The sequence below is a fragment of the Triturus cristatus genome, chromosome 11 (genome assembly GCF_964204655.1).
Source record: "Triturus cristatus chromosome 11, aTriCri1.1, whole genome shotgun sequence".
In the NCBI taxonomy this organism is placed as follows: Eukaryota; Metazoa; Chordata; class Amphibia; order Caudata; family Salamandridae; genus Triturus; species Triturus cristatus.
In genome coordinates, this window is record NC_140594.1 from 1,047,705,113 (window position 1) to 1,047,729,714 (window position 24,602).

At 43.5% G+C, this 24,602-nt stretch overlaps 1 protein-coding gene across 1 annotated transcript in view; it reads left to right on the forward strand.

The window, feature by feature from the left end:
* LOC146785922 (fetuin-B-like) overlaps window positions 1-24,602 on the forward strand; it is a 76,547-nt gene that overhangs the window by 46,504 nt on the left and 5,441 nt on the right. Inside the window, exons 3-6 of the mRNA XM_085635320.1 lie at window positions 1,523-1,610; window positions 1,914-2,077; window positions 4,548-4,655; window positions 21,078-21,161. Of these exons, the coding sequence (XP_085491446.1) occupies window positions 1,523-1,610; window positions 1,914-2,077; window positions 4,548-4,655; window positions 21,078-21,161 (444 nt within the window). The remainder of the gene's footprint in view (window positions 1-1,522; window positions 1,611-1,913; window positions 2,078-4,547; window positions 4,656-21,077; window positions 21,162-24,602) is intronic.

Sequence of the window (24,602 nt, forward strand, 5' to 3'; positions counted from 1 at the left end):
TACACATGTCAGGTGGCACCTTTCCAATTAGCTCTAATGGAGGGCAAAAACGGGATGCAAGCAAACTTGAATCAGCAAGTTGCTTATATTAACCCATTCATTGCGCCCGTCGGCCAATGGCCGTCGCGAGCACTACCTTGGTAGTGCTGCGCATGTCCGTTGGCCGACGCGGCCATGCCTACTTAATGGAACGCCCTGCACTGTGGTGAAATTATTGCCTTGGTAAACGGGTTAAACATGTCCATTCACTAAATTACTAATTGCAGAATTACTTCAAAATCTTAAAAATTCTATTACAAATTGAGGGCCAGTTGTATGTACCTAGCATTTTGTGATTCTAAAAAAGTGATCTTTACCGAATCGCTATTTGGGGATCACACAATGCTTTGTATGTAGGAATCGCAAAATATTTTGTGATTCCTTTATATTACCGAATAGCGATCCGGTAAATAGCGAATCTCTATTAGGTAATGTGACTCCATTCGTTCCTAAGGGCCTACAGGACCATAGGTGTGGATGGCTTTGCATTAGCTAATTTGCAATTATCTAATTGTTAATCACAAATTAGCGAATGCAAAGCCAAGGGTGCCCAGGGGCGAAAGGCTCCCCAGAATCACCCCCAAAAAATAAAGTGTGCACCAGTAAAGCACACACATGTCCTATGAGCATGTGTGCGAAACATGGCACTTTGAAAAATGCCATTTTGTGCATTTTTCAAAGTATACACACGGTTACCATCAACTTAAAGTTGATGGTAATTAGCGTTTACTAAATCCACAGTTCGCATTTAGGAAAGGCTTATTACATGTGCAATAGGGATTCCCAAATTGTGATTTCCTATTTGCATTCTTCAATTTAGGTAATCCCTAAAAATTGTGATTACCTAAATTGCAAATGCCAAATCCTTTCATACATAGAGAAAGGTCATTTTGCGTTCGCAAATGCTTGAATTATGCAATTCACACCGTTTGCGAACGTAAAATGGTTTCATACATCTGGCCCTGAATCTTTAAAAAACAATCCTTTACAGCATTTAAACATAAAATAAAGCCATAGTAAATCTGACCCACATAATTAGATCTCTACAGACTGATCTCGCAAAATACTACGGGCCCAATTCACAGAACTAACCTAAACTGAGAAAAATCCTAACTTTAAGATTTTCGGTATTCACAGAAGGCATTTAGGAGTCCTAAAGTTAGGAGTCCTAACTTTACTACTCCTAAACTGAGAAAAAAACTAACTTCAAGAATTTCGGTATTCACAGAAGGCATTTAGGAGTCCTAAAGTTAGGACTATTAACTTCTGTGAATACCAAAATGAGTAAGTGACTTCTGTGAATACCAAAATGAGTAAGTGCCTTCTGTGAATACCAAAATGGTAGTAAGTTTAGGATTTTGTCTTAAGTTAGTTCTGTGAATCGGGCCCTACCATAATACATTGTTTTGTATTGTAGTGCATACTAAAAAATGTTTTTAAAAAGCTACTACTCTATGTCTAACTTGTCTTACCTTCATTTCAGATTTTTGGTCAGTGTAAAGCTATCTTCTACTTGAGTTTACCTTGGAGGAGAGTCAAACTGTACAGTTATAACTGCATCCTCGGCCCAGGTACGGTGTTCTCCATTTCGAGAATTCACCGGCATGTATGCGTTTGACCATCAACGCCCTTTTGAGGAGGAAAAGGCTGAAAAATTCCTGCCATATCAGTAAACAATAAATATGATGTTTAGTAATTTAGCATGTGATCTGAAATCTGACTCAGGTGACTGCAATATATTTACATTTATATCATTGTGGCATGATCCATACATGAGAAAGGTATGTAGTGTAAAGCCAACGATATAAGTTGGAAGAGTGTAGTATGTGAACTGCAGCTCAAAAAGAACATAATTTTTTTTTTCGCCTTCACAGTTCCTAAACGTTTAATTCACTCCATGTGCCCAGATTGCCCCACTTTGGGCCACGATGCTCCTTTCTACGAACCAATAGCTGATACGATGATTGCAAAATACAACAGAGAAAGTAATCACACCCACTACTACAAGGTTTATATGGTAGAAAACTCAAAAATGCAGGTAACTACAAAATGTTTTCTGACTAGTCCTCAAAGTCTGATAAATGTTTCAGAACCGGTATCCTGTTTTAAGTTACATGATTCATTATTTATTTTTCACTTATTTTTTGTTATTATTCTGTTACTCATAACGATATACCTATACCTGCGAAAGTCTTGCAGTACTTTAGGATAAAGACAGGATATATGAGATCCATAACAACTGCAGAGGGGCGATTAAGGGTTATCACACAAGATTGTCAAAACCCTACAGACAAACAAATGGTCTTTCTTGCCTATCAACAATAAATGTAGCTGCTGCTTGGATGCAAAAATCTCCATCATATCCAGACTGAAAACATGGATGTTAGATAAGCGATGAGAGGAAGACCTCAAGCTGCAAAAGGTAAATATTTGAAGAAGATGTCCTTCAGATGTACTCTATCCACTGCCACAGAAGATCCTTGGCGCAAAGTGGAGGGACTTAAACCACAGTAGGCCAATGAAGTTGAACCAGAGCTTGTGTAATTTGGTCATACACATTAAAGCCTATTGTCTTCAATAAATGATTGTGCAGCCTGATACGGCTTGTTAATCCAGCTATTAATATCACGTAAGATTATCAAGTGGTTAAAACAGTGATGTGGTGTTCAAAGACTCTTGTAAGGTAATCCCATATACAGCATGCAGGGCAATGTGGGGGAGGTACAACGTGATAACAGACACCATATTTCAATGTAAAAATTGTTCTGCATGAACCCACCAAAAATTTGCCATATGTAGTAAAAGTCTGTTATGAGGCAAAACAAGGCCACCAGTTTTAGGATTACATAGAGGCATGAGCCAGGATTTACAGATCCCTAGCAATCCATGATTGTGTACTAGAAGTAGATTACAGATGTGAAATGATTTAGTGTTTTAATAGCTGTGTGGGCATTGAAAAGAAAGGCTTTAAACCTCCCAGTCTCTTTTATGTCATTGAGTTAAGTATCAGAGACACTTTTTAACCACTTATTAACGTTGTCCTTTCTGGGGTCAACAATATCGTAATCATTAAGGACCTTATTGCGAGTGACCTCTTAATTCCTATGGGTCTGGTGGCAGCAGTTACCAGCCCCATCAGAATTGTAGGAATGCTGTGAATCTGAGGAACTTTCATCCAGAGATATCGGCCTCTGAAGGTAGCCAAAATGTGGGTCAAAATGAGCACAAAAAGAGAATTTAGTGTGGCAAGCAAACCTAGAAATACCAAATTGTCTAATAATTTCTGATTCCTTTGTGGATCCAACTTGCAAAGGGTTGGATTTTTCACACTCCGTGAATCACCAGTATCCCTGGTATCAGTAACTTGTGTAAGGGGAAAATCTCTAATATTTCACAATTATTATGAGATCCTAAGAGTGAGTTAATTGTTAAAAGGGGACAACACAACTGAATTTTCTGTCTCTTTTATGAAGGGTATATTAAGGCTGAAAGTTACAATTACATTATTTTTAGATAGAAAGCCGGCATGATTAGTCTGCCAAGAACAAAAAAACACCTTTTTATGAAACACTTGACACATTAACATTAAGGGGCCGATTACAATTTTGATGGTGTGGTGGCAGGACCACCCAGTCGCCGCATCACCAAACCTGTGTGAGAATCCCTCACCGCATTATGACTTTTTTAGTCATTGGTGGGGGATTCCTTTTGCGTTTCCACGGCTGTGTATATAAAATAGGCACTACAATAGGAACGTCAAAAATAGTTCCAGCACTTTTCAGTCCATGCCGTGCTGAAACTTCTCTGCATGCACACAGGAGGGCACATGATGTGCCCCCCTGTGCGCATCCTACGGGCGTGAGGCACAACTGGGTCATGTAGGGTCCCCTTTGTTTCCTCTCCACCAGGATCTTTATGGAGGAAACCCCTGGCAGAGAGGAAACTCCTAATATGCTTGGCAGGACCACGGCGGTCCCGCCAAGCATATGGATGCCTCTGAACCGCTGCACCTCCGCCAGGGAACAACGGTTCCCTGGTGGTGTCAGCGGTTCCAGGACGGCACGACCATTAGGGTAGTAATGCCACCCCACCACGAGTCTGGCGGTCCGAGGACTGCCAGACTCATAATTGGCCCCTCTGCGATCTGCACTTACCTCTTTGAATTATCCTGCGGGCTCTACATATTTTGATACACAATGGAGGATTTGTGATTTAGTTGCAGTAAACTTAAATGTGGGGGTTAACTTTTTTGAGGGAAATTTGCCTTTCACTCCAGCAGCTCTACTGGTCATTCTCATAATGTATGTTGAATAGGTGCCATAATTTCACATTGAAATAAGGGACATTTCTTTTCTCATTTTCTCACTAATGCAGAAAGTATAATGTGGTTACATGCACTTTCATAAATTGTACGTAATATGCATTGATACAAATTTTAATTTCGGTTACTGCATCAGATATCTGTCTTCATGTGGATATCACTGACAGATGCATTTGTTCTTTTTCAGTGGGTGTTTGGTCCATCATATTTTGTGGAAATCGTTATTAAGGAAACAAACTGCTCTAAATCAGAAACTCATGTTACTGACTGTCACTTCCTGGAGGATGAACAAGCAGTAAGTGCAGAATTCAAAATACAGTCCTTATAAATGATAGCTAATTTACACAAGAGGTATCATTTATCTCATTCTATTATAATATATGTTACCCTTTTAGGATAGCTGGCAACATTTGTAAGAGTTTTCACTAAAAAAGTGCTAAAATTGTAGTTATTTTTCTGCTAAATCTTCGTGACAAATTGTTATATCTCTCAGGTGCCAAATATATAATCTGATCACCCAACAGTACCTAATAAAATAATTTTGAAGACTAATTTGGAATCAGAGAGTCTTATAATGTTGATAGCGCATACGTTGTTGTTTAGTCAGTGTGAGAAATTGGGTTCTTTTTAAGAGGAGTTAGAAACTCTTCTCAAGCAACAGCCAACAACCCCCAACAGGTTGAACTACTAATGCCACTAAATTAACTTGTGCTTAATCCTCTGGTATCTTGGCACAAGAGCAGTCAGGCTTAACTGAGGGGCAATGTGTAAAGTATTTATGCAGCACACAATCAGCAATACAGTGAAAACTCAACAGAAAAGAACCCACACCAATTTAGAAAAATAGAATACATTTTAATAAATGATGTGAAACTAAAACAACAAAACTCCAACCAGTAGAACCGGAGCTATGAAGTTCTAAAGTTTATGGCAAAAACTAGTGCCTAAAAGATCAAAGCACCATCTGTGTATCTGTATCATGTGAGACCGGGCAAAGTTGAAAGTTTTTGCCGACCGCAATGGAGCACATTTTGGATACACAAAGTGGGTTGGGCCTCGTCGCGACTTACCTGTCGACTAGGAAGAAATTTTGTAGAAATATTTCTGAGAAGATAAAGTTCAGATGGCAGTGTCTAAGGAGGAGGCGCTGTCGTTGGGCAGCTCCTGGCCAAAGTCTCCCATGTGGATACCCCTTCTGCGAGGGGCCGCTGAAGAGGATTTTCAGCAGAGAGAAATGTAGCGGCAGCTGCCTCAAAATCAGACTGATGGGCAATGCACCGTGGGAGGATAGAAGAGCAGGTTGGTCCCACTCTCCTATTGGTTCTTGGAGCACTTTTTAGCCAAAAACTTTCCAAGTCCCAAGGTGTGGGTTTTGACTATCTGGGTACTTTTAGCAGCACCTCCAATGGTCCAGGACTGGCGAGCCACCACATGGAGGGTCAGGACTCACTCATGTAGGGTCAAGGTGCGCATTCCAGATGCTTGGAGCGTTTTCTGTCCCTGAATCTGATTTTACCATTAAAGAGGATTTTAAATTAAAATTTCTCAGACACTAAATATTGCTTTCCTACCTGCACCCAATCACAAGTTATCACTTATTAAATATAATAACATATCTCAATGTTATCCAATGGGAGAGGCAGGCCTCACAGTAGTGGAAAACAAATTTAGGATTTTCACTACAACAACATAAAACTTAAAAGTACATGTCAACATTTTAATTACAGTGCACCCTTCCATATGGCTGTTTAGTAGTATACAAAAATTAACGGCTGGAACACTTGAATTAATCTCAGCCAGCATCTCACACCATTGTTATTTTGCTCACCATGCCACCTCAGTTTGGGCCCAGCTACATGCAAATCAGTCTAAACCTTGCTCCAATTAGAACAGTCCAGCCCAAATAGTCAAGCCTATGGCCTCCCTAAACCAGAACCCAAGCAATCCAGGACCAGTTTTGCCCTTGTTATGGGCTCATCAGCTGGGTATAGCTTGGTTTCGACGACACAGCGTGCATGGGACCCATGTCTGGGCATGCTCGTTCCGCATAGGGTGACATACTAAAGTACACAAAAAGTGATGGATGGAATTCGTGAATTAATTTCAGCGACTGATAATTACTTGGGCCACATCCCAATCCATTGTTATTTTGCACACCATGCCACCTCAGTTTGGACCCAGCTATATTCAAATTAGCCTCAACCCTGCCCTAATTAGAACAGTTCAGCCCGAACTGCCAAGCCAGGCCCTCCCTGAACCGGATCACTAACAACCCAGGACCAGTTTAGCCCTTGTTCTGGGCTCATCAGCAGGGTGTAGCTTGGTTCCAGCAACAGTGGGCATGGGACCCATGTCTGGGCACACCAGTCCCACTTAGGGTGACATACTAAAGTTTACAAAAAGTGATGCATGGAATGCTTGAATTAATCTCAGCCACTGTTAATTAGTCGGGCCACATTCCAGTCCATCATTATTTTGCACACCATGCCACCTCTGTTTAGACCCAGTTATTTGCAAAACAGTCTTGCCCCTGCTCCAATGGGAACAACCCAGCTTGAACTGCCAAACCAGATCCTCGCTGAACCGGAAAACAAGAAACCCAGGACCAATTTCCCCCCTGTTATGTGCTCATCAGCTGGGTATAGCCTGGCACAAGTTTTATGTTCTTTAGTATGTCATCCTTAGTGGACTCCTGATGTAACAATATACCAAAAGGGTATTAAACAACTTAAACAATCAAAATAAATTGGATCAGATTATGGCATGTAGATCCTGCAAAATACTATGAAATCCTAAATTAGTACTTTCAGTAATTTAACTGGCACCCAATACAGAATGGTACTAGCCGGCCTGAACTATATACTTTGCATTTATTGACTTCTCGTTTCATTCAGTGATTAGTGAATAATCATGAAATTCTTAGTACATTAACTTGAGTTACACAATTTGCATGGGAAGACTGCACCACACTGTTTATTAATCAATAAAGGAACCTGTGATATCTCAGGGAGGCCGGAGGGGGGGGGGGTTATGGGGAAGCAACCTCATGGTTGGTGATGAGTTCAGACAAAGAAAGGTTGAAACAGATGTGGGACTTTTTGAAAGAAGTCACTGCTTCCTTTATTATCGTTTTGCCTTCTCCCCTTGATTCAGAAGAGACAATATGCAAACGTATGTGAGTTAACGCAAGGGATCTTTCAGTCTGTTTGAGCAGGTTGTCGTCTATCCTTGAGGGAGCCGGAAGATCATCTGGGAGCCCCAGTCGCGGTGTTTCCTCTTCCGGCTGTTCGTAACAGGACTCCGGCCCCGGAAAAATAAACAGACAACAGAGAAGCCGGGATTAATAGCCTTGCCCTTGCGTTCTATATGTAGTGCTACCGCCACCAGGCGCATACGTCAATCGTGGTTTGAAAGGAAAAATAAACCTAACTCAATAGCGGACTGGATAACAGGGGGGGTCACGTGTGGGGCAGCGGCTAATAGTGGTGATAAGGAGAAAGAAGACCACATATCCAAAACCGCCGAGTGTCCTGGTTATAGCCCCATGCAACCCCGACCAGCCCACCACCAAAACGATCCCCTTTGAGGCACTTGCCTTGGGCCACGACCCAGGGGCTGGGCCGTGGCGTTCGGACCCGGGGCATCCTCTGCTGTTGTTGTGCCTCCGGGCTTTCCCTCTTTCCACTCTGCAGTACTCCTCTGGTCCTCGGTACAGCTGGGCTCTGCAGCGATACTCCGGTCCTCGATACAGCTGGGCTCTGCAGCGATACTCCGGTCCTCAGTACAGCTGGGCTCCTCTCGGTTCTCCTCCCGCTCTGCTGGCACTCCACTCCATCTCGATCCTCCTTCCGCTCTGCTCCCGTCATTCACCTCGTCCTCTCCAGCTGCTTCCTGTCGGGCGCGCCTCTCCGCTCCCATCTCCGCCTCTTTACCCTCTGGGACAGCCCCTGACTCCACCTCCTTTCCTTCGTTCCACCAGTCCCGCATCGGAGTCTCGTATGACGTTGGCTGATTCGTGAGATGGGTCCACGCCACTAGACCGCTCCGTCCTTCCTCCGTAGAGTCGTGGTCCACCTCGGTAGAGTTCCGGTTCTCCGGCTTCTCGGGTATCTCACAGAACCTTAGCCTGAGATTTCTTTGAGCTTGAATTAATAATTTTAGCAAGTTCTTCTCAGATTTCCTCTATCTCCCCTCATTGGTATACTATTCCCTGGGGAAAACCCTTTTATAACATTGATTTTCTCTTGGGTTCACCTCCTGAAATAGAAAAGGAAACTGTACCGAGACTTCCTCTGAGGTCATCCACAGCTTCTCCTCCTCAGAAAATAAAAATAATTTACCACACCTGATAAGGACTTCACCTGATGTTATTGATATTTACTGGGGGCAATAAATACCTCATCACCATCCTGCCCACTTGGAGTCATGGCCAAGGTATGAATGTAAATGTCAAGGTACTTATAGAGTGCACTGTCACCAGACGACCTTGAGGTGTCGCCTTTGCGGTTTCCTTGCACTGATACTCATACCGCTGTGGAACCCCTCCTGGCTTTACCTGTGAAGTGTCCACTCCTGGGCACCCCCAGGGTGAAGCCAGGCATCCTTAGCGCTGTTGGGGCTGGTGTGGAGGCTAAGCAAGCTATTGCCCAGAGTTGCAGCGTGGGGCCCATGATTAGAATAGGCACCGAGGCGAGAATAGACAGGTCCGAGGAAATTGAGCCCAAGCCCCACCGAGGCGGGAATCAAACCCTGGTCCCTGGCCAGAACTCTGCTTCAGGGTCTGCCGCTCTAACCATTGAGCTACACTCCTCCACAGGGAAAGGGAAAAGAGTGGACCAATGTGCACTCCATATTTCAAGATAATAACCGGAGAAGTGCACATTGCTTTCCTGCTGCACTAGTTATTTTTCTGATATTTTAGTCAGGAAAGAAGCAGATATACCTTAATTCTGATCCTTACCAAATCCTGTATGAAGATGGATCAAGAAATCAATGATATGCAGCTAATACTACCTCCCAACAAATGTTGGAAGGTTAAACCTCCCAAAAATATATCGAGAAAAATTTCCCAGAAAATATCAATAGATGTGGAAATTCAGTCAGTAAGCAAAAAAACAAATTTGTATGTTGATATTTATGACTTTCACATTCTGGTATACAAGTTTCCAACACATATTGAACAAGTGCAGGCCAATATTTGCATTCTTAGCCACAGATCACAGTTTAGCCCTTTATATACCTGTGGCCCAGAGCCTCAGTAAGGCTACATATGATCATAAGTAAATGCAGATGCTCAGAGCAGCTTCACGTACCGAGTGCAGTCTCATATTTATTGATCTAACTTTATGTACTCAGTACAGCTGCTTGTGGGTGATACAGACAGATATGCTAAATTCCATTAAATTGGTGCAGTGCCTTAAATTAAAAAGTAAGAAACCTTGCCCAAAGGCCAGGCAATCAGCGCAAGGCAGACAATTAAACTGGTTTAATGGGGAGTGCATAACTGAGAAAAGAATAATAAGAAGAGAAGAAAGAATTCTAAGGCATAAAATCTAGTCAAATTGAGGAAGGAATATAAAATGCTAGTTAGGAACTTAAAGAGGGTCTATAAAGAGAAATGTTGGATAAATCTGCTGGAAATAATTGAATCAAAAAATATTCGTAAGTTTTGGAATTTGATAAAGGAAGCATCAGGACAGGCTAATAGGGCTATGCCCTGCGTAGTGGAAGAATCAGCATGGGAAGAATACCTAGGAGAGTTATACAGGACAGATGTCGAGGTGTTTGGTGGGTATACTCATCCCTGGAGGGAGGCCGTGGAAGTTCTAAAATCCCTTTTTTCAGCAGAAAAGGTGAAAGATATTATAAGAAGCCTAAACTTAACCTGTGCTGCGGGACCAGATAATCTACCAGCTATTATAATAAAATCACAACAAAATTGGTGGGTGGACTTTTTGTCCTGTATGTTTTTGGCCATATTGGACTCGGGCCATATCCCTGAAAAGTGGAGGGACAGTAATCAGACCTATCCACTAGAAGGGAGATAGGAAAGTCCCAAAGAACTACAGACTGATTAATTTACTGGATGTTGGGGTAAAGGTCTTTGTTAAAATAATTCTGGGCAGCCTGAAAGATTGGGTGGAACAGTGGTCGATTGTGCCAGTGGAACAAGGGGGCTTTAAGGGGGTGCACTCCACGGTTGACCACTGTTTTGCACTCTGGGCAGTGGCGCGGAAGTCTATGGAAAAGCAGGGGAAGTTGTGCTGTTTCTTCGTTGACTTCTGTGTGGCATTCGATCTAGTTTATAGGAGATGCCTCTGGGAGACCTTAAGGACATACAATATCCCAGAGGGGCTCCTGGTAGTTATTCAGGAGCTAAATAGACTTAACTGGGTGCAAGTCATCGAGGATACAGCCGGGGCCTTGACTCCGAAAATATTGATCAAGAATGGTATAATGCAGGGATGTGTATTAGCCCCCTTGCTTTTTCTATATACCTGGCTGATCTCCCATCTGCTTTGGAGGTGAATAGAGGTGCAAGCCCTCAAATGAATGGAAAACAACTTTCCTGCATTTTGTATGCCGATGACCTGGTAATCTTTGATCAGACTCAGATGGGATTGAAGAGGAAGTTAACTGCTTTTAATGAATACTGCATGGCTAAATTTCTGACTGTAAATATGGATAAAACTAAAATCTTATGCTTTGGGAAAAAAGCCCAGAGTTTTTACTGGTATCTGGGCCCTACCAAATTGGAAAAGGTGAACGAATATAGATATCTCGGCATCGGGTTTGAAAAGTCTCTAAAATGAGACATCCATTTGGCAGCCCAGAATGCCAAAGCCCATACATCAGGGTGTGGATTAAGAAAATGTAACAGTATTTATGGGGATTTGTCCCTCAGACCATTAGTGAAAGCTTATAAGGCAATGATACCCCCACAAGTGCAGTACAGAGCTGAAGACTTGTGCCTAAGTGGGAAGACTAGTTGGGACATAGAGGAAGGGAAATGTCTAAAACCATTGATGTCATTACCAGGCTCCTCTATGATCCAGGCATTCAGATTGGAACTATAATTGACATCATGGAACATACAGGTGCAAGTGGCCCTTCTAAGATTTTGGAAGAGATTGGGATCTGGGGAAGTCACGAAAGTATCACAATGGTGCAAGGAGGAGGCCTTGCATAGTGACTTAAAATGGGCCAATGAGGTCAGAATGTAATTGTTTGCAGTTTGTAAAAACCTAAAAGTGAAATTCGACCAGTCTTCACTCTTGGAAGAAGCTACGAATGGGGAGCTTAGAACAGTAGGGAATGAAGTATCCAGGCTAGAAGATCTGATGTACCAGAGAAAGAAAGAATCAGTTCATTATATGATGAATAAATGGGAGAATGAAATCTGGTACCCCTACCTGTATACACTACCCAACCCAGGCCTTAGAGCCAAAGTGCTCAGATGGAGAATAGGCATCAATCATTGTGTAAAGCAGTAATGGTACATTCTGATGGCAAATGTCGCTAGGGATTGGGTACAAAGTGTGAAAATTTACATATCATATTGGACTATCGAAATTTCTTGCCTCAGCGGAAATTGTTTTTACGACCCATCTTTCTAAAATACGGTGCAATGAAACTTCTTACTGACATGCCAAATCTCGATATAGCAATTGCTATGGCAAAATCTATGAAGGTGATCAAAAGGTCCTTGCTGGAATCAGAAACGGTTGGATAAAAATTAGCCCGGAAGAAAAGCCGGGCATTGTTCTAAATAAACTTTTTATGTTGTAGCATTAGTTTTAAGATATATTTTTAGACAGATTTCTTTAGCATTAGGAATAATAAGGGTTCTTTTTATATATGGGACATTTGTAAGCTATTGGAGGGAGGCAGGAATTGCCCTATCAAGGCGTCATTGAAATTTGTATCGTATGTTTTAAATATTTATTGTAATATGTTTTTATATTGTTTAAAGACCCACTGTCTAAATAAACGTATTTCTAAACTGATAACATTAAACAGGTATTGTTCACATGCCCCTCCCCTTCTCTTCTGTCCATATTATAAGAGGGAATAGGGAGTCCTCTAGGGATGCTGTTCAATCATGGGATGTAGTTGTAAACCGCCCCACCCAGCATCATCCCCAACTACAGCATAGTGCCACCACTTGTTCAGAAGCAACGAAGATCACAACAAAAGGGTTCTAATTAATCCTGATTCTGTTGAACCATGGTGGTGGGACCTGCTGTGCCACACAGTTTCCTCATAGCCACATGAAGGGGTAATTAGCAGATTATGCATCAATCTCTTATGTTCTTGTGTAGCGGGGAATTGAAAAGGTAATTTATGTTTCCCGAGAGCACATACGAGTCTACTGATGGACTAGGCTACGACATGGTGTGGTAGTTCCTTCCTTTTTTCTCACCCATAGCTGTTCAAGATTATCTGATATGCCTGTAATATGCTAGTGGAAGGTAAAGTATTGCAAGAAAAGATAATTCACTGTGGCTATGTAAGAGTTTAATTTACTTTTTTTTTGGTGCTACCTCACGACCTCTAGACAGGAAATGCCATGCCTGGGTCACAGTTTTGAGATATGGTGACTTGTAAGTGATGTGGCTCGCCTCGAACAAACCAAGAACATCACTAAATTGATCACAGGCGAATGTACATTTTCAGGAAAACATGAATTTCAATGAGAGCATAAGCTTCCAAATGGAATAATGAGCACAAACTTCTCTTCAGTATTTAAGTATCAATATTATTATGAACATTCTTTAGTCAAACATTCATCCCACAAACATACGCTAATAGTTTCCTGTAGAGCGTCTTAGACATACACATTTAGCTAGAGGGCCAACAAAGCAGACAGAAATGCAAATGTAATGTAGGGTAACTAGACAAGGCTGCCCTTTTTCTCACTAATTGTTTATCCTCATCTTGGAACTATTTTTAGAAAGGCTTAAAAGATCTATTGACTTTTTGGCTCCTCAGTGATCAAAGTATTACATTCACTGTGTATGCAGATTACATTCTGGTTTTTATCTCTTAACTTGAATAATTATAGTCAGTATTTTTAATGAAATTCTCTCCTGTTCTGATAATTTGGGATATAAATAAATGTTGAGACATCCGAAGCATTACTTCTAAACAGATTTTGCATAAAGGGGTCTTTTCAGAACTGTGATTTATCATGGATCTCCCCCAAAATTAAATACCTGGGAATTTGATATTGCAATTCAGTGAGGGATTCCTTAAATATCATAAGTATCAACATTAATGAGCTGCAACTAAAAGTTAGAACTTATGGAAAAATAAAACCCTTAATACATCTCTTGATGAGAGCATTCAGACGCAATCAAAATGTAGATCTTACTTGTAATACACTTCCTTTTTATGATGTTACCAGTTAAAATACAAAAAGCAATTTATTCTAAAATTGATTGCATGCTTTCTAGATTTTAAAGAAATAATAAGGAAGTCAAAATATCTCCAAATAACCTCATAAAACCTGAATCAAATGGGAGGGTTCTTTTTCCAGATTTTGCTAAGTATCACACAGCTTTCAGTTTAAAACAAACAATCTCCCATATTATTGATTCAGATGTAATTAATACTAAATTTTGTGATTTTGCCTAGAACACTGTTTTACAACCCCACTTTCTCTCACACACATGCACACACACACACCATCTTCATGTCCCAGGTTTCCAAACTTTAGATACCACCAACATTTATGTATTCACATTCCCTACTTAAACCTTTTCTTGTTGTTAATATTTACTCCCTAGAACAATACAAAGGTAGTTCTATTCGGTATAAAAAATATATTAGACTTTTTGTCTTTCACCTTATGGAAGAGGAAAAGATAATCTCTTTTGTAGATCCATATACAAATATAAAATTATTTTATTCACTATACGAAACCCATTTGCCCCTCAAACAAAATCTACCAGAACGCAATTTAAAATTTTCAAAAATTAAGTCCAGTCAGAATGTTTCAATCCACAAACGTAATCCTTCTCAGGCCTTAGTCATATACATATATTTCAACCACCTAACTTGAATAGAGACAAAACTGTGATTGTCTCTTCATCCACATCAACTTGGGATTAAATATGGATTAAAATTCATTCTACTTCAAGGTCTGCTAGTATAACTAAGTCCCTTTTCTTCTTTAACAAGTCATACTATACTCCAGTGTTTATGAATAGATGAAACTTTTACATTGTGCGCCATGAATTTGTGTTGATGTTCGCCGATTCATAAGGAGCAAACGCCAGGGGACCGCACTTGTCTTAGCAGGGCTGCCATTTTGGGGGTATTGTTGTCAGCGGGCTAGTTGTTTTTCCCCTGACACTATAATTTGACAGGCTGGCGCGAGCGTGCCAAAGGCAAGCCCTCCTGCACCCGTCCGCGCTCGGCCCGTGCTCAGCACCAGCACCCCTGCCCATTTGAAACCAGGTATGCCCTCAATTTTAAAATATTACAAATCACAATATTTAGGGCTGAACCTGAACGGCAGGGCTATTGGTTGCATGTGTCTCACCTTTACCTCAAGGCCTTCATCTCCTCTAGCTACCTGCTCCAACTGTAAGATCACCTTGCCTAATCTTCTATATCAGACCATCAAGCCCAATAAAAATGAAACGATAACAACAGTGGAGCATGAAAAACATGTGCTAAAATGCATACTGCGTAATACCAGATCCCTGGTGAAGCACAGTACTGAGTGTATCCATCACTGAAGCATGGACAGATGAAGCTTCGGGCCCAGATGTAGTTAAAGCCACCCCACCCGGGTACCTATGTCACACGCTCAACAGGACAACTAGGAAAGGGGGAGGATTTAAAGTAATTTACCACAATTTGATTAAAGGGGTCTTTCACACAGCCTCGAACCCAGCCTCAAAGGCACTGTCCTTCAGCCTCAGCCTATCTCTCCACCACACTTTTAAGGACATCTTATTATATAGATCACCGGGACCCAGGAGCTCCTTTATAACTTTGATTGGAAACTTGGTGGAAGAGGGGCTCTGCACCGACTCCCTCATTATCATGGGAGATTTTAACTACTATCTGGAAGCACAAACGAAACCAGATACTGTGTCCCTTATAGACATGATGAACAGTGCCGACCTTAGGCAGCATGTAACAGGCCCTACCCATGTGGCAGGGCATACTCTGGATGGTATTTTTTCCAACCACACACATCTCTCATTCACTTTTTTACTGCCGCTCGTATGGACTGACCATGCAGCTGTACAATTTGAGCGTGCCCTTCTAGATTATCGCGCGGTGGGAGGGGGCCCTAAGAGGCAGTTGGAAATTAGAGTCTAGAACAAAATTGAGGGGGAAAAGGAGGTGCTCTCAAGAGCAAGGAGCTAAGGAGCCCGTGTGAGAACACCCACAAACCTCTTCATTAATGGACATTCAAAAACATGTACATGGCGGTGCATTTTCACCCAGGATACAAATGGAGACTTGCTCCTGTCAAGAGCAAGAATAAATCTTAAAGTAGGGAGTGAATGGAGAACAGATATAAACAAATAGCATGCACCAATGCACTTTTACAAAGTATAATTATGTGTAGCACACCATGCACATTTAAGCATATAAGTACGTCTGGGACACCATGACTGATTAATCTTCCAAGGGGTAGCAATAGAATTATTTAAGATTTTACAAAAACTTATAATTCTATTCAAGATACAGATTCCTATGAGTGGCTACCTCCCTTGGGGTGTGAACTCTGTATGCAATGGTTTGTACTAAACATAATTGCATAAACTTGAATCCAACAGGCATAAATTGCTCTTTTAGTTATTATCAATTTTCGAAGTGACTGTAGAAAGAAAATCAAGATTTTTAAAAATGACATCACCAGTTTACACTTCCTCTGAGATGTCCCGGATGTGCGCGGCTGTGAACGGTCTCTTGACCATTAAAGTTGCATGTCTGTCCACGTAGGACCGATATTCCCTAGAGGGCGCGATCACAGAGGCTGAAATACAGAAAGTGATACAAGATGTCCGCTCGGGTACAGCTATGGGTCCCAATGGGCTCCCGATCGAATTCCTGAAGCCACTGGCTTCCAAGCTCTCCCCCAACTGCCAGATGATTGTTGGGCCTATCGCCCAATATCACTCCTTACAGTTGAGGTGAAAATATTAGCTAAACTGCTGGCCAACAGACTTATCCCCTACATTACAGAATTAGTACACCCTGATCAATCCGGGTTTATGCCAGGGAGGAATACAGCTTGAAACCTAAAGTGATTGCATGGGGTCCTGGGTAGACGTGATACGATCAGGGAGGATGCTGCGTTACTATCACTGGATGCCTCCATGGCATTTGATATTATCGAGTGGGACTTTCTGTTTGCAGTCTTGGAGAGGATGGGTTTTGGCACAAACTTTATAAGGTGGATCCGTTTGCTCTATGCCTATCCTACCACGCAGGTGGCAGTCAACAACCACATCTCGATACAATTCCCGCTGGGGTGGGGTACTAGGCAGGGGTGTCCCCTGTCACCCTTGTTATTTGCCTTAGTTCTTGAGCCACTGGCAGTCTGGATCAGGGATGACCCGTGGATTAGGGGACTGAAGTGGATGGAGGACCACGAAGACCGTATCTCCCTATATGCGGATGAAATTCTCCTGTATTTGACCTCGCCCTCGCAGTCTCTCCTCCGGGTCCTCCATATTTTCTATATCTTTGGCGCACACTCAGGGTATAACATCATCTGGACTAAGTCCCAACTCTACGTGTTGTGGGTTGCACCCCTGACACGTCTTCAGTCTGACGCGAACCACTGGCGATCCCTCCCTCTTACACTTCTGGGAAGTGCAGCCCTCTTTAAGATGCTAGCACTGCCGCGTTTTTCTCATGTGTTTTTGCTGGTGTTAGTTGCTCAGGGCACTGTGCCACTGCTGTCCAGTGCCACAGTGCAAGTGCTCCCTATTGTAAATTAATGTATAATTTGTGATTCCATGATTGGTTGGTTTGGTTAACCTATCAGACCCTAGTACAGTGCACCAGGAGTGCCCAGGGCTTGCAAATGCAAATGCTGCTGGTGGGCTTGCAGCACTGGTTGTGCCACCCACAGAAGCAGCCTGTAAAAGTGTGTCTAAGGTCTGCCATTGCAGAGCCTGCATGCAGTCTGGAACTGTCATGCTGACTGGGCAAGTGCACCCACTTGCCAGTCCCTAAACCTTCCCTTTTCTTCATATCAGACACCCCTATAGTAGGCCCAAGGGCTGGGTGCATTGTAAGGATAAGGTAGGACATGCCCTGGTATGTGTGGCATGTTCTAACAGTGAATTACAGCCATTTTCATTTTTCACTATTGCAAGGCTGTCTGTTCTCCATAGGCCAGAATGGGCAGTTTGATTAAGACATCTTATAATCCTAACTGACTCAGGGAACATGGTGGAAATTCGAATTTAGTATGCCTGAACTCAGAATGATAACATACATCTTTTAGTGAAGTTGGTTTTAACATTCTGTGTTTGAAAATACCACTTTTAGAAAGTAGGTATTTTCTTGTCTAACCATTCAAACCTGCCTTTGCTAGGTTGTGTATTCCTTGTCTGAAGTTTGAGTGACTGGGCTGGGGAATTCCAGGAGAAAGGGTGAGGTGTCCCAGTGGTGAATAAAGAGATCTGCATCTAGAGGAGTGGGAGGAGTTGCACCTCGGACCTGAATAGGGCTTTGCCGTCCCTCCACAATGCTGGCTCCACCTCCTGTGGTGTGTCTGATGTCTCTGCCCTGTACTCTGAAAGGAAAGAAGGAGTCAGGTAAACAAAGTGCTCCAGGACTGACCAGAACTCGTTTGAACAAGGCAAAGGCCCCTCTGCCCTCAGAGGACAAAGGATTTTGGGGTATAAGTATTGGGACCCTGATCCCAAGAATTTAGATCACTTTGGGAAACAAAAAGAAAACTCTGCTGAGGAGAGGAACCAAGAAGAAGCTGAGAAAAACTATCCCTGAAACTGGGGTATTGGCCTGCAGTGGTTGCCTACTGCCAAAGGGAGGAGAAAGGAACATTGTGTGTACTTTTGCTTAACTTGTGAAGGATCTCCAAGGGCTTGGAAAAGAGCTTGCCTCCAGCTGAAGTCTCAGGAACAACAGACTTCAACCCCCAGCTCCCCAGAGTTCTTTGGAAGTGCCTGCTGCTGTTTTGGGACTTCTGAGGGACTGCGTGTCGCAAGGAGCTAGAAGCGCGACTCAAGAAAGAGAAGCGTGCCACCGTCGGGGCTGTTGTCGTCGCATCGCGTAAAGTGTGTCGCTGCTGCAGCTGTCGCATCGAGCGGAAGCGTCTCGCATCATCGAAGGAGTGTCTTGCAACGCCGAAGAAGCGTGTCGCCATCGCAGCCATCGTAGCTGACGCATTGCACCGCATCAAGAAAAGCACCTCGCCGCTGTAAGCTGTTGCATCGAGCGGAAGCGTCTCTCAATGTCGGAGTAGAGTATCGCCGCCAAAGCCGCTGTCGTCGCATCGCGTAGAGTGGTGCCGCCACTGCAGCTGACACATCGAATCGAGTCTTCTCGCAACCTTAGAGAAGCGTGCCGCATCTGGAAGATCTTCACGTCTTTATTTCTTTGCACCAAAATCTTCAACGCATCAGCATCGTTGCAACACTTTCGTTGCCTTTCGTGTCGCATCTAAAAGGTACATTGACTTAAAGTGTCGCATTTAAGAACTAAAGAGAACTAAGCTAAATTCTACCATCTTAAAGTAACAGTATTGTGGATTTTTGTCGTTTATGGTCTTGTGGTAAATCTATTTAAAGTATACTTATTTTTTATATAAAACCTGTGTGGTGTCCATCTGTAGTGTTGTCACTTGATTACTGTATGTGTTCACAAATGCTTTACACACATCCTCTGGGATAAGCCTGTCTGCTCGTGCCAAGATACCAAGGGGGTGAGCAGGGGTTATTTTAGGAGTGTACCCCTTTACCCTGACTAGAGGAGGAGATCCCTATTTGTCACAAGTGCATACCTGTGCCAACTAGAGACCCCCAAGTCTAACAACCCCTTATAAGATTCCTGGCAATTAATTTGCTAGCATCAACGGCGTTGTGCGGGGACTACTGTGGGATGGACGGGCCCCACGCATAGCTATGAAAAAGTCGACGATGGGGTGGTATGATGGGGGTATTGCACTGCCCGACATTAAGACTCTACTACCAAGCGTCCCAACTGGCTCAAATCAACAAATGGGTACATGGGGAGTATTATGACCCAAATTTCCGCATGGACCGGTGGCTCCTGGAACGGGGGGGGGGGTTACGCCAGGGCACTCTACGCAAACCCTCGCAAGCTCAACTCACGGGACCCACAGCACGCACAGTGGACGTTTGGCACGGAGTGAATAGAAAGTGGGGTTGGCACAATAAACTCACAAAGGCCACACCACTCTGGGAGCCTGATTTCTTGTGACTGCTCAGCAAATGTCCTGGCTTCGACAAGTGGGATATGATAGGTATCACAACAGTGGGTGTCATGTGGGTGGGGGGAAAATTGGCCACATTCTCATACCTACAGATCAAATACAAACTAGCACGGACTGAGGCATTCCGATATCTGCAAATTAGCCACGCAGTTAAGGCAGTCTTACCCAAGGACGACCCTCTACCTGAGGCCTTGCCATTGGAGGACCGACTGATACTTGACCCCATGCACAAAAAGGCCATATCTCTCACATACAAGACGCTAGTGAACAATCGCCCAGACCCCTTAATGCGCTTGGGACAATACTGGGAGACTTGAAGGATGACGAATTGCGCAATGCCCTGGCCTACCCCAGAGAAGTGGCTATCCTAATGAGGTTGCGCCTGGTCCAATTGAAGATCCTTCATTGCGTGTACCTCGACTCAGGACTCTTGGTCAAGATAGGAAGGAGGGCTGACCCCATGTGCCTACGGCAATGCCACCAAACGGGAACCTTCTTTCATATCCTTTGGGATTGCTCTATGGTACAACAATATTGGAATAAAGTCTCAAAACAATTGGAAAGGGCAGGCGGTAAGACACTGAAGGCCTCCCCCAATTATGTCTTCTAAATATCTGGGAAGCCACTGACCTAACACAAACAGAGCAAACGTGGGCCTCACTTGGGTATGCCATTGCAAAACATAATATTGCCCAAAAATTGGGGGGCGGTGGGGGGTAGGTCCCGACCCTGCACGATTGGGCAGTTGACATGGATAGGGCAAAGATTGCCAAGAAAGATGCCTTCAAACACAGGGGCTCCCCCAGGAAATGGGGCTCTAAATGGGGGAGGTGGAATAGATATAGGGATCCATTTGCTTATCCCCTACAATAGAGCTGCAATGTGAACGAAATAGACTACTGGATATCCCTGGTCTAGATGACGTGTCCTTACATGGTACTGAATAGGGGAACTGCTTGTACACCAAGTGCAAAATGCAGTACATTTTTGTTTCATTATCTGGTCCTCCTTTGTGTGAATTATTTGATGTATATGACGTAAAGTATTACTATGACTAAGTGGGAGGGTTTGTAATGTGTCTCCCAGATTCCAACTCTATTGCTAAGTGTACATTCCTGCTGTGGACTCCTATGTTGTCTTATTTCTGCTTTATGTTTTTCTTTTTCTTTTATCAATAAAACATTTTTTTGTTAAAAGAAATGACATCACCAAGGCTGCAGTAACAACTAAGAATAATTCTGTGTATTCTTTCCTGAACAGCATGTTGGATTCTGCAAGGGGAGCAAAATAAGCATACCTGGAGAGGATGGTGTAACTGTTTCCTGTGAAATCTATGAACCCACGGTACTTTCAGATCTGCTTACATGCAAAAAATTGTCTCAGTTGTAGTCATTTCAGGCGATGGCTAATGCACAACCGATAACAAATTTATGAGGTTTTATATAGCGCTGCCTAGACCTTCAGGTATTAGAGCGCTTTACATAAAATGAAGAATAAAATAGACTAAAATAACATAGGTATACATAAAATGTGAGACAAATAGGTTCACGTATGAGCAAAAATAGAGAAAAAGAGAGATGTTAGGTATGATAGTAGCCATTCACACCACACCTGGTCACCCATGTAGATGTATTACATTCAGTGTTGGATTGATGTGAGACTATCCTGAAAGTTGGAAACCTAAAGGTGCATGAAGTCATTTTACATGATGGGGTTTGTTGTGAGATGCCGAGGGATCCTAGGGAGTTTAAAAGCTCTTTATAGAGTTATAAGATAGCTGAAGAAGAGTGCACATTCTACTACCTCTCAAATATCTAGGCAAGAAGGAGGGTGACATTTATATGTTTGTAAACCTGGCCTGAGTGGAGAAAAGGTTAACGTAAATTTTCAGGAAAAATGATTGCAATGGAGAGCAGGGCAGGGGAAGAAGCAGCAAACTGACCATGCTAGGCAAGAGGGAAGGGCAGTAGCAGGACAACACACGGCATGCGGAAGGGGCAGTGGCAGAACAACAAACCATGGAGGACGGACAGGCAGAGGAAGAAAACCAACCATGCAGGATAGGTGAGAGAGGCAGTGGCAGCACATCCAACTATGGAGGTCTCTAGGGATGGACAGTGGCAGCACATCTAACTATGGAGGGCAGAAGGGCTGGGGTAGGGGCACAGACATGGACAATAGAGGTAGGTGGCATGGATAGCAAGCTGACCACACAGTGCAGGTGGCAGGGTAGTGGCAGCAGAATAGATCACACATGGCAGGTGGGAGGGCTGTGGTTGTGCAATAGACCATAGAGGGCAAGAAGGAGGGGCCAGGGGCATGCACATGGACTATGAAGGACAGGTGAGGGGGGTATTGTCAGCAAACTGACCACACAGGCAGGTGGGAGGGGAAGTAACAACATAATGGACCATGTAGAGCAGGAAAGAGGGGGCAGGGGTATGCACACAGACAACAGAGGGCAGAATGAGGAACAGCAGCAAGATGAGCACGCAGAGCAGTCAGGAGAGACATTGGCAGCACAACAGACCAGGAAGGGCAGAAGGGAGGGATAGGGGCATGCCAACAGACCGTGGAGGGCTGAAGGGAGGGGCTAGTGGAAGGATTCAGATAATGGAAGGCAGGATGTAAGGAGGCAGGGGCAACATTCTGACCATGCAGGGCGGGTGAATAGGGCAGTGGCAGCAGTATGGACCATGCAGAACAAGTGGGAGGGGAAGGGTCAGTACAGTGAACTACGGAGGCCACGATGGAGGTACAGTGGCAACACAATGGGCCATAAGGATAGGCAGGATGGGGTAAGGGTCCAACATGGACAGTGGGGGTAAAGAGGAAGGGAGGTGACAGGGTCAGCAAGCTGACCACAAAGGGCTGGCTGGAGGAGCAGTGGCAGCACAATGGATGATGGATAGCAGAAGGGAGTGGGAAGAGGCATGGACACAGACAATAGAGGTGAAGGGGGGAGGGAGGCAAGGGAATCAAGTTGATCTCTCTAGGAGGGCTGGTTTGTCAATGGCAGCACAACAGATCATTGAGAGCAGCAAGGAGGAGGAAGAGGAAGCAGAAAGGTGATCTTGCAGGGCAGGCAGGAGGGGCAGTGGGGGGCAGGAGTGAGGAGATAGGAGAGTGCACAAGGACAATGAAGGGAAGGTGGGAGGGTGTCAGAGAAAAGGGGTAGCAAGCTGATCATGTAGGGCAGGTGGAAGTGGCGTTGACAGCACAGCACACCATATATTCCAGAAAGGAAGATCAGTGGCAGCACAACAGACTATAGTGGGCATATGGGAGGGGGCAAGCCATTGCTCAAAGGACCATTGAGGGCAGAAGGGAGGGGATAGGGACTTGTGCCAGACAACACAGGCAAGGGGACATGAGCATGGGCAGCAAGCATACCACTCAAGGTTGACAGAAGAAGCAGTGGCAGGAGAACAAACCATGCAGGTCAGGCGTAAGGGGCAATGAAAACACAGTGGACCATGGAGGGCAGCAGGGATGGGCAGCATAGTGTTCAATGGAGTGTAGGAGGAAGAGGATGGGGCATGGACTCAGCACAATGGAATACTTGCCGGTGGGGGCAACGGCTAAAGTGAAACAACATTTAGGTATAGCATATCTTGAATTAGCAGTTGAAATCTGCTGAAAAAAGGTTAAAGTAACATTATAGTTAGTTGTTGAAATGAGTTTAAAACTGACGCTCAAAAAACAAAAAACAATGAAATTAGCAAGTTATAGTTCAGCGAGCTACCTATAACTTATGCTCCTGCCATACACTTCTTACGACCTCACATATTATAACACACATGACATGTTTAATGCCATGACTGATGTAATCTCAGACGATATCATTAACGCCATCAATGATCATATCACTGACAACATCATACAGCCTACTGTGGTTGAATTTACTCTACAAACAAATACAGCCTTTCAAATATGTAAATAATTGCTACTTGGTGGCGAATCATGAAAAGCATAAATTGCATGAAGACATGTTCTTGTATAAAATAATTAGACTATAAAATGCTCTGTCTACATGCAAGCATCATTACAATGAAAGCACCTAACATGCACATCCATCACTCTGTCCACTGCCCTTTATGAAGTGTCTTCTCTCCCGGCACACTCAAAGGTCATTAGAAGAGCAAAACCCTCTACACATAGCTGTTAACCAATGCATAACTATTCACAGAGAAGTCAGTCCCTCTTTCCAGAGATGTCATTACCTCCACACATGCCCCATTAGGTTCCTAAGCTCCTAATATACACAACCTTTACCCTGTACAGAGCTCTTTATGAAGATCATACTCTCACCAGACACTCAAATCCCATTTAGTGACTAAAACCCCACTATGTACAGCCTCCACCCTGTAAACAGCACTTGATAGAGAAGCCACTCATTCCAGACACTCAAAGACCATTAGATGGCCAAGCCCATACTATGCAAAAATGTTTATCATGTGTGCAAGCCTTCACAGGGAGCGCACTGACTACACACAACCAACCACATTAGGTGGCCAAACCCCAAGTACACAAAGCCTTTGTTCTGTGCAGAGCTCTTAACAGATACTCCATACTAGAAGCACAAAAAATGGACAGTAGACCAAACACAAACACTTGCGGCACCAATCACAAAAAGTCACCAATGAACTCAGAATATTGAACGATCTTGTGTGCAGACTTCCAAAGGTGCTCCCTGTCCGAGAGCAACCCCCTTCCACAAGGGAAATTATACAAACACTAAATCAGAGCTGCACCACTATGAAAAGAACATGTCCATATAGATAA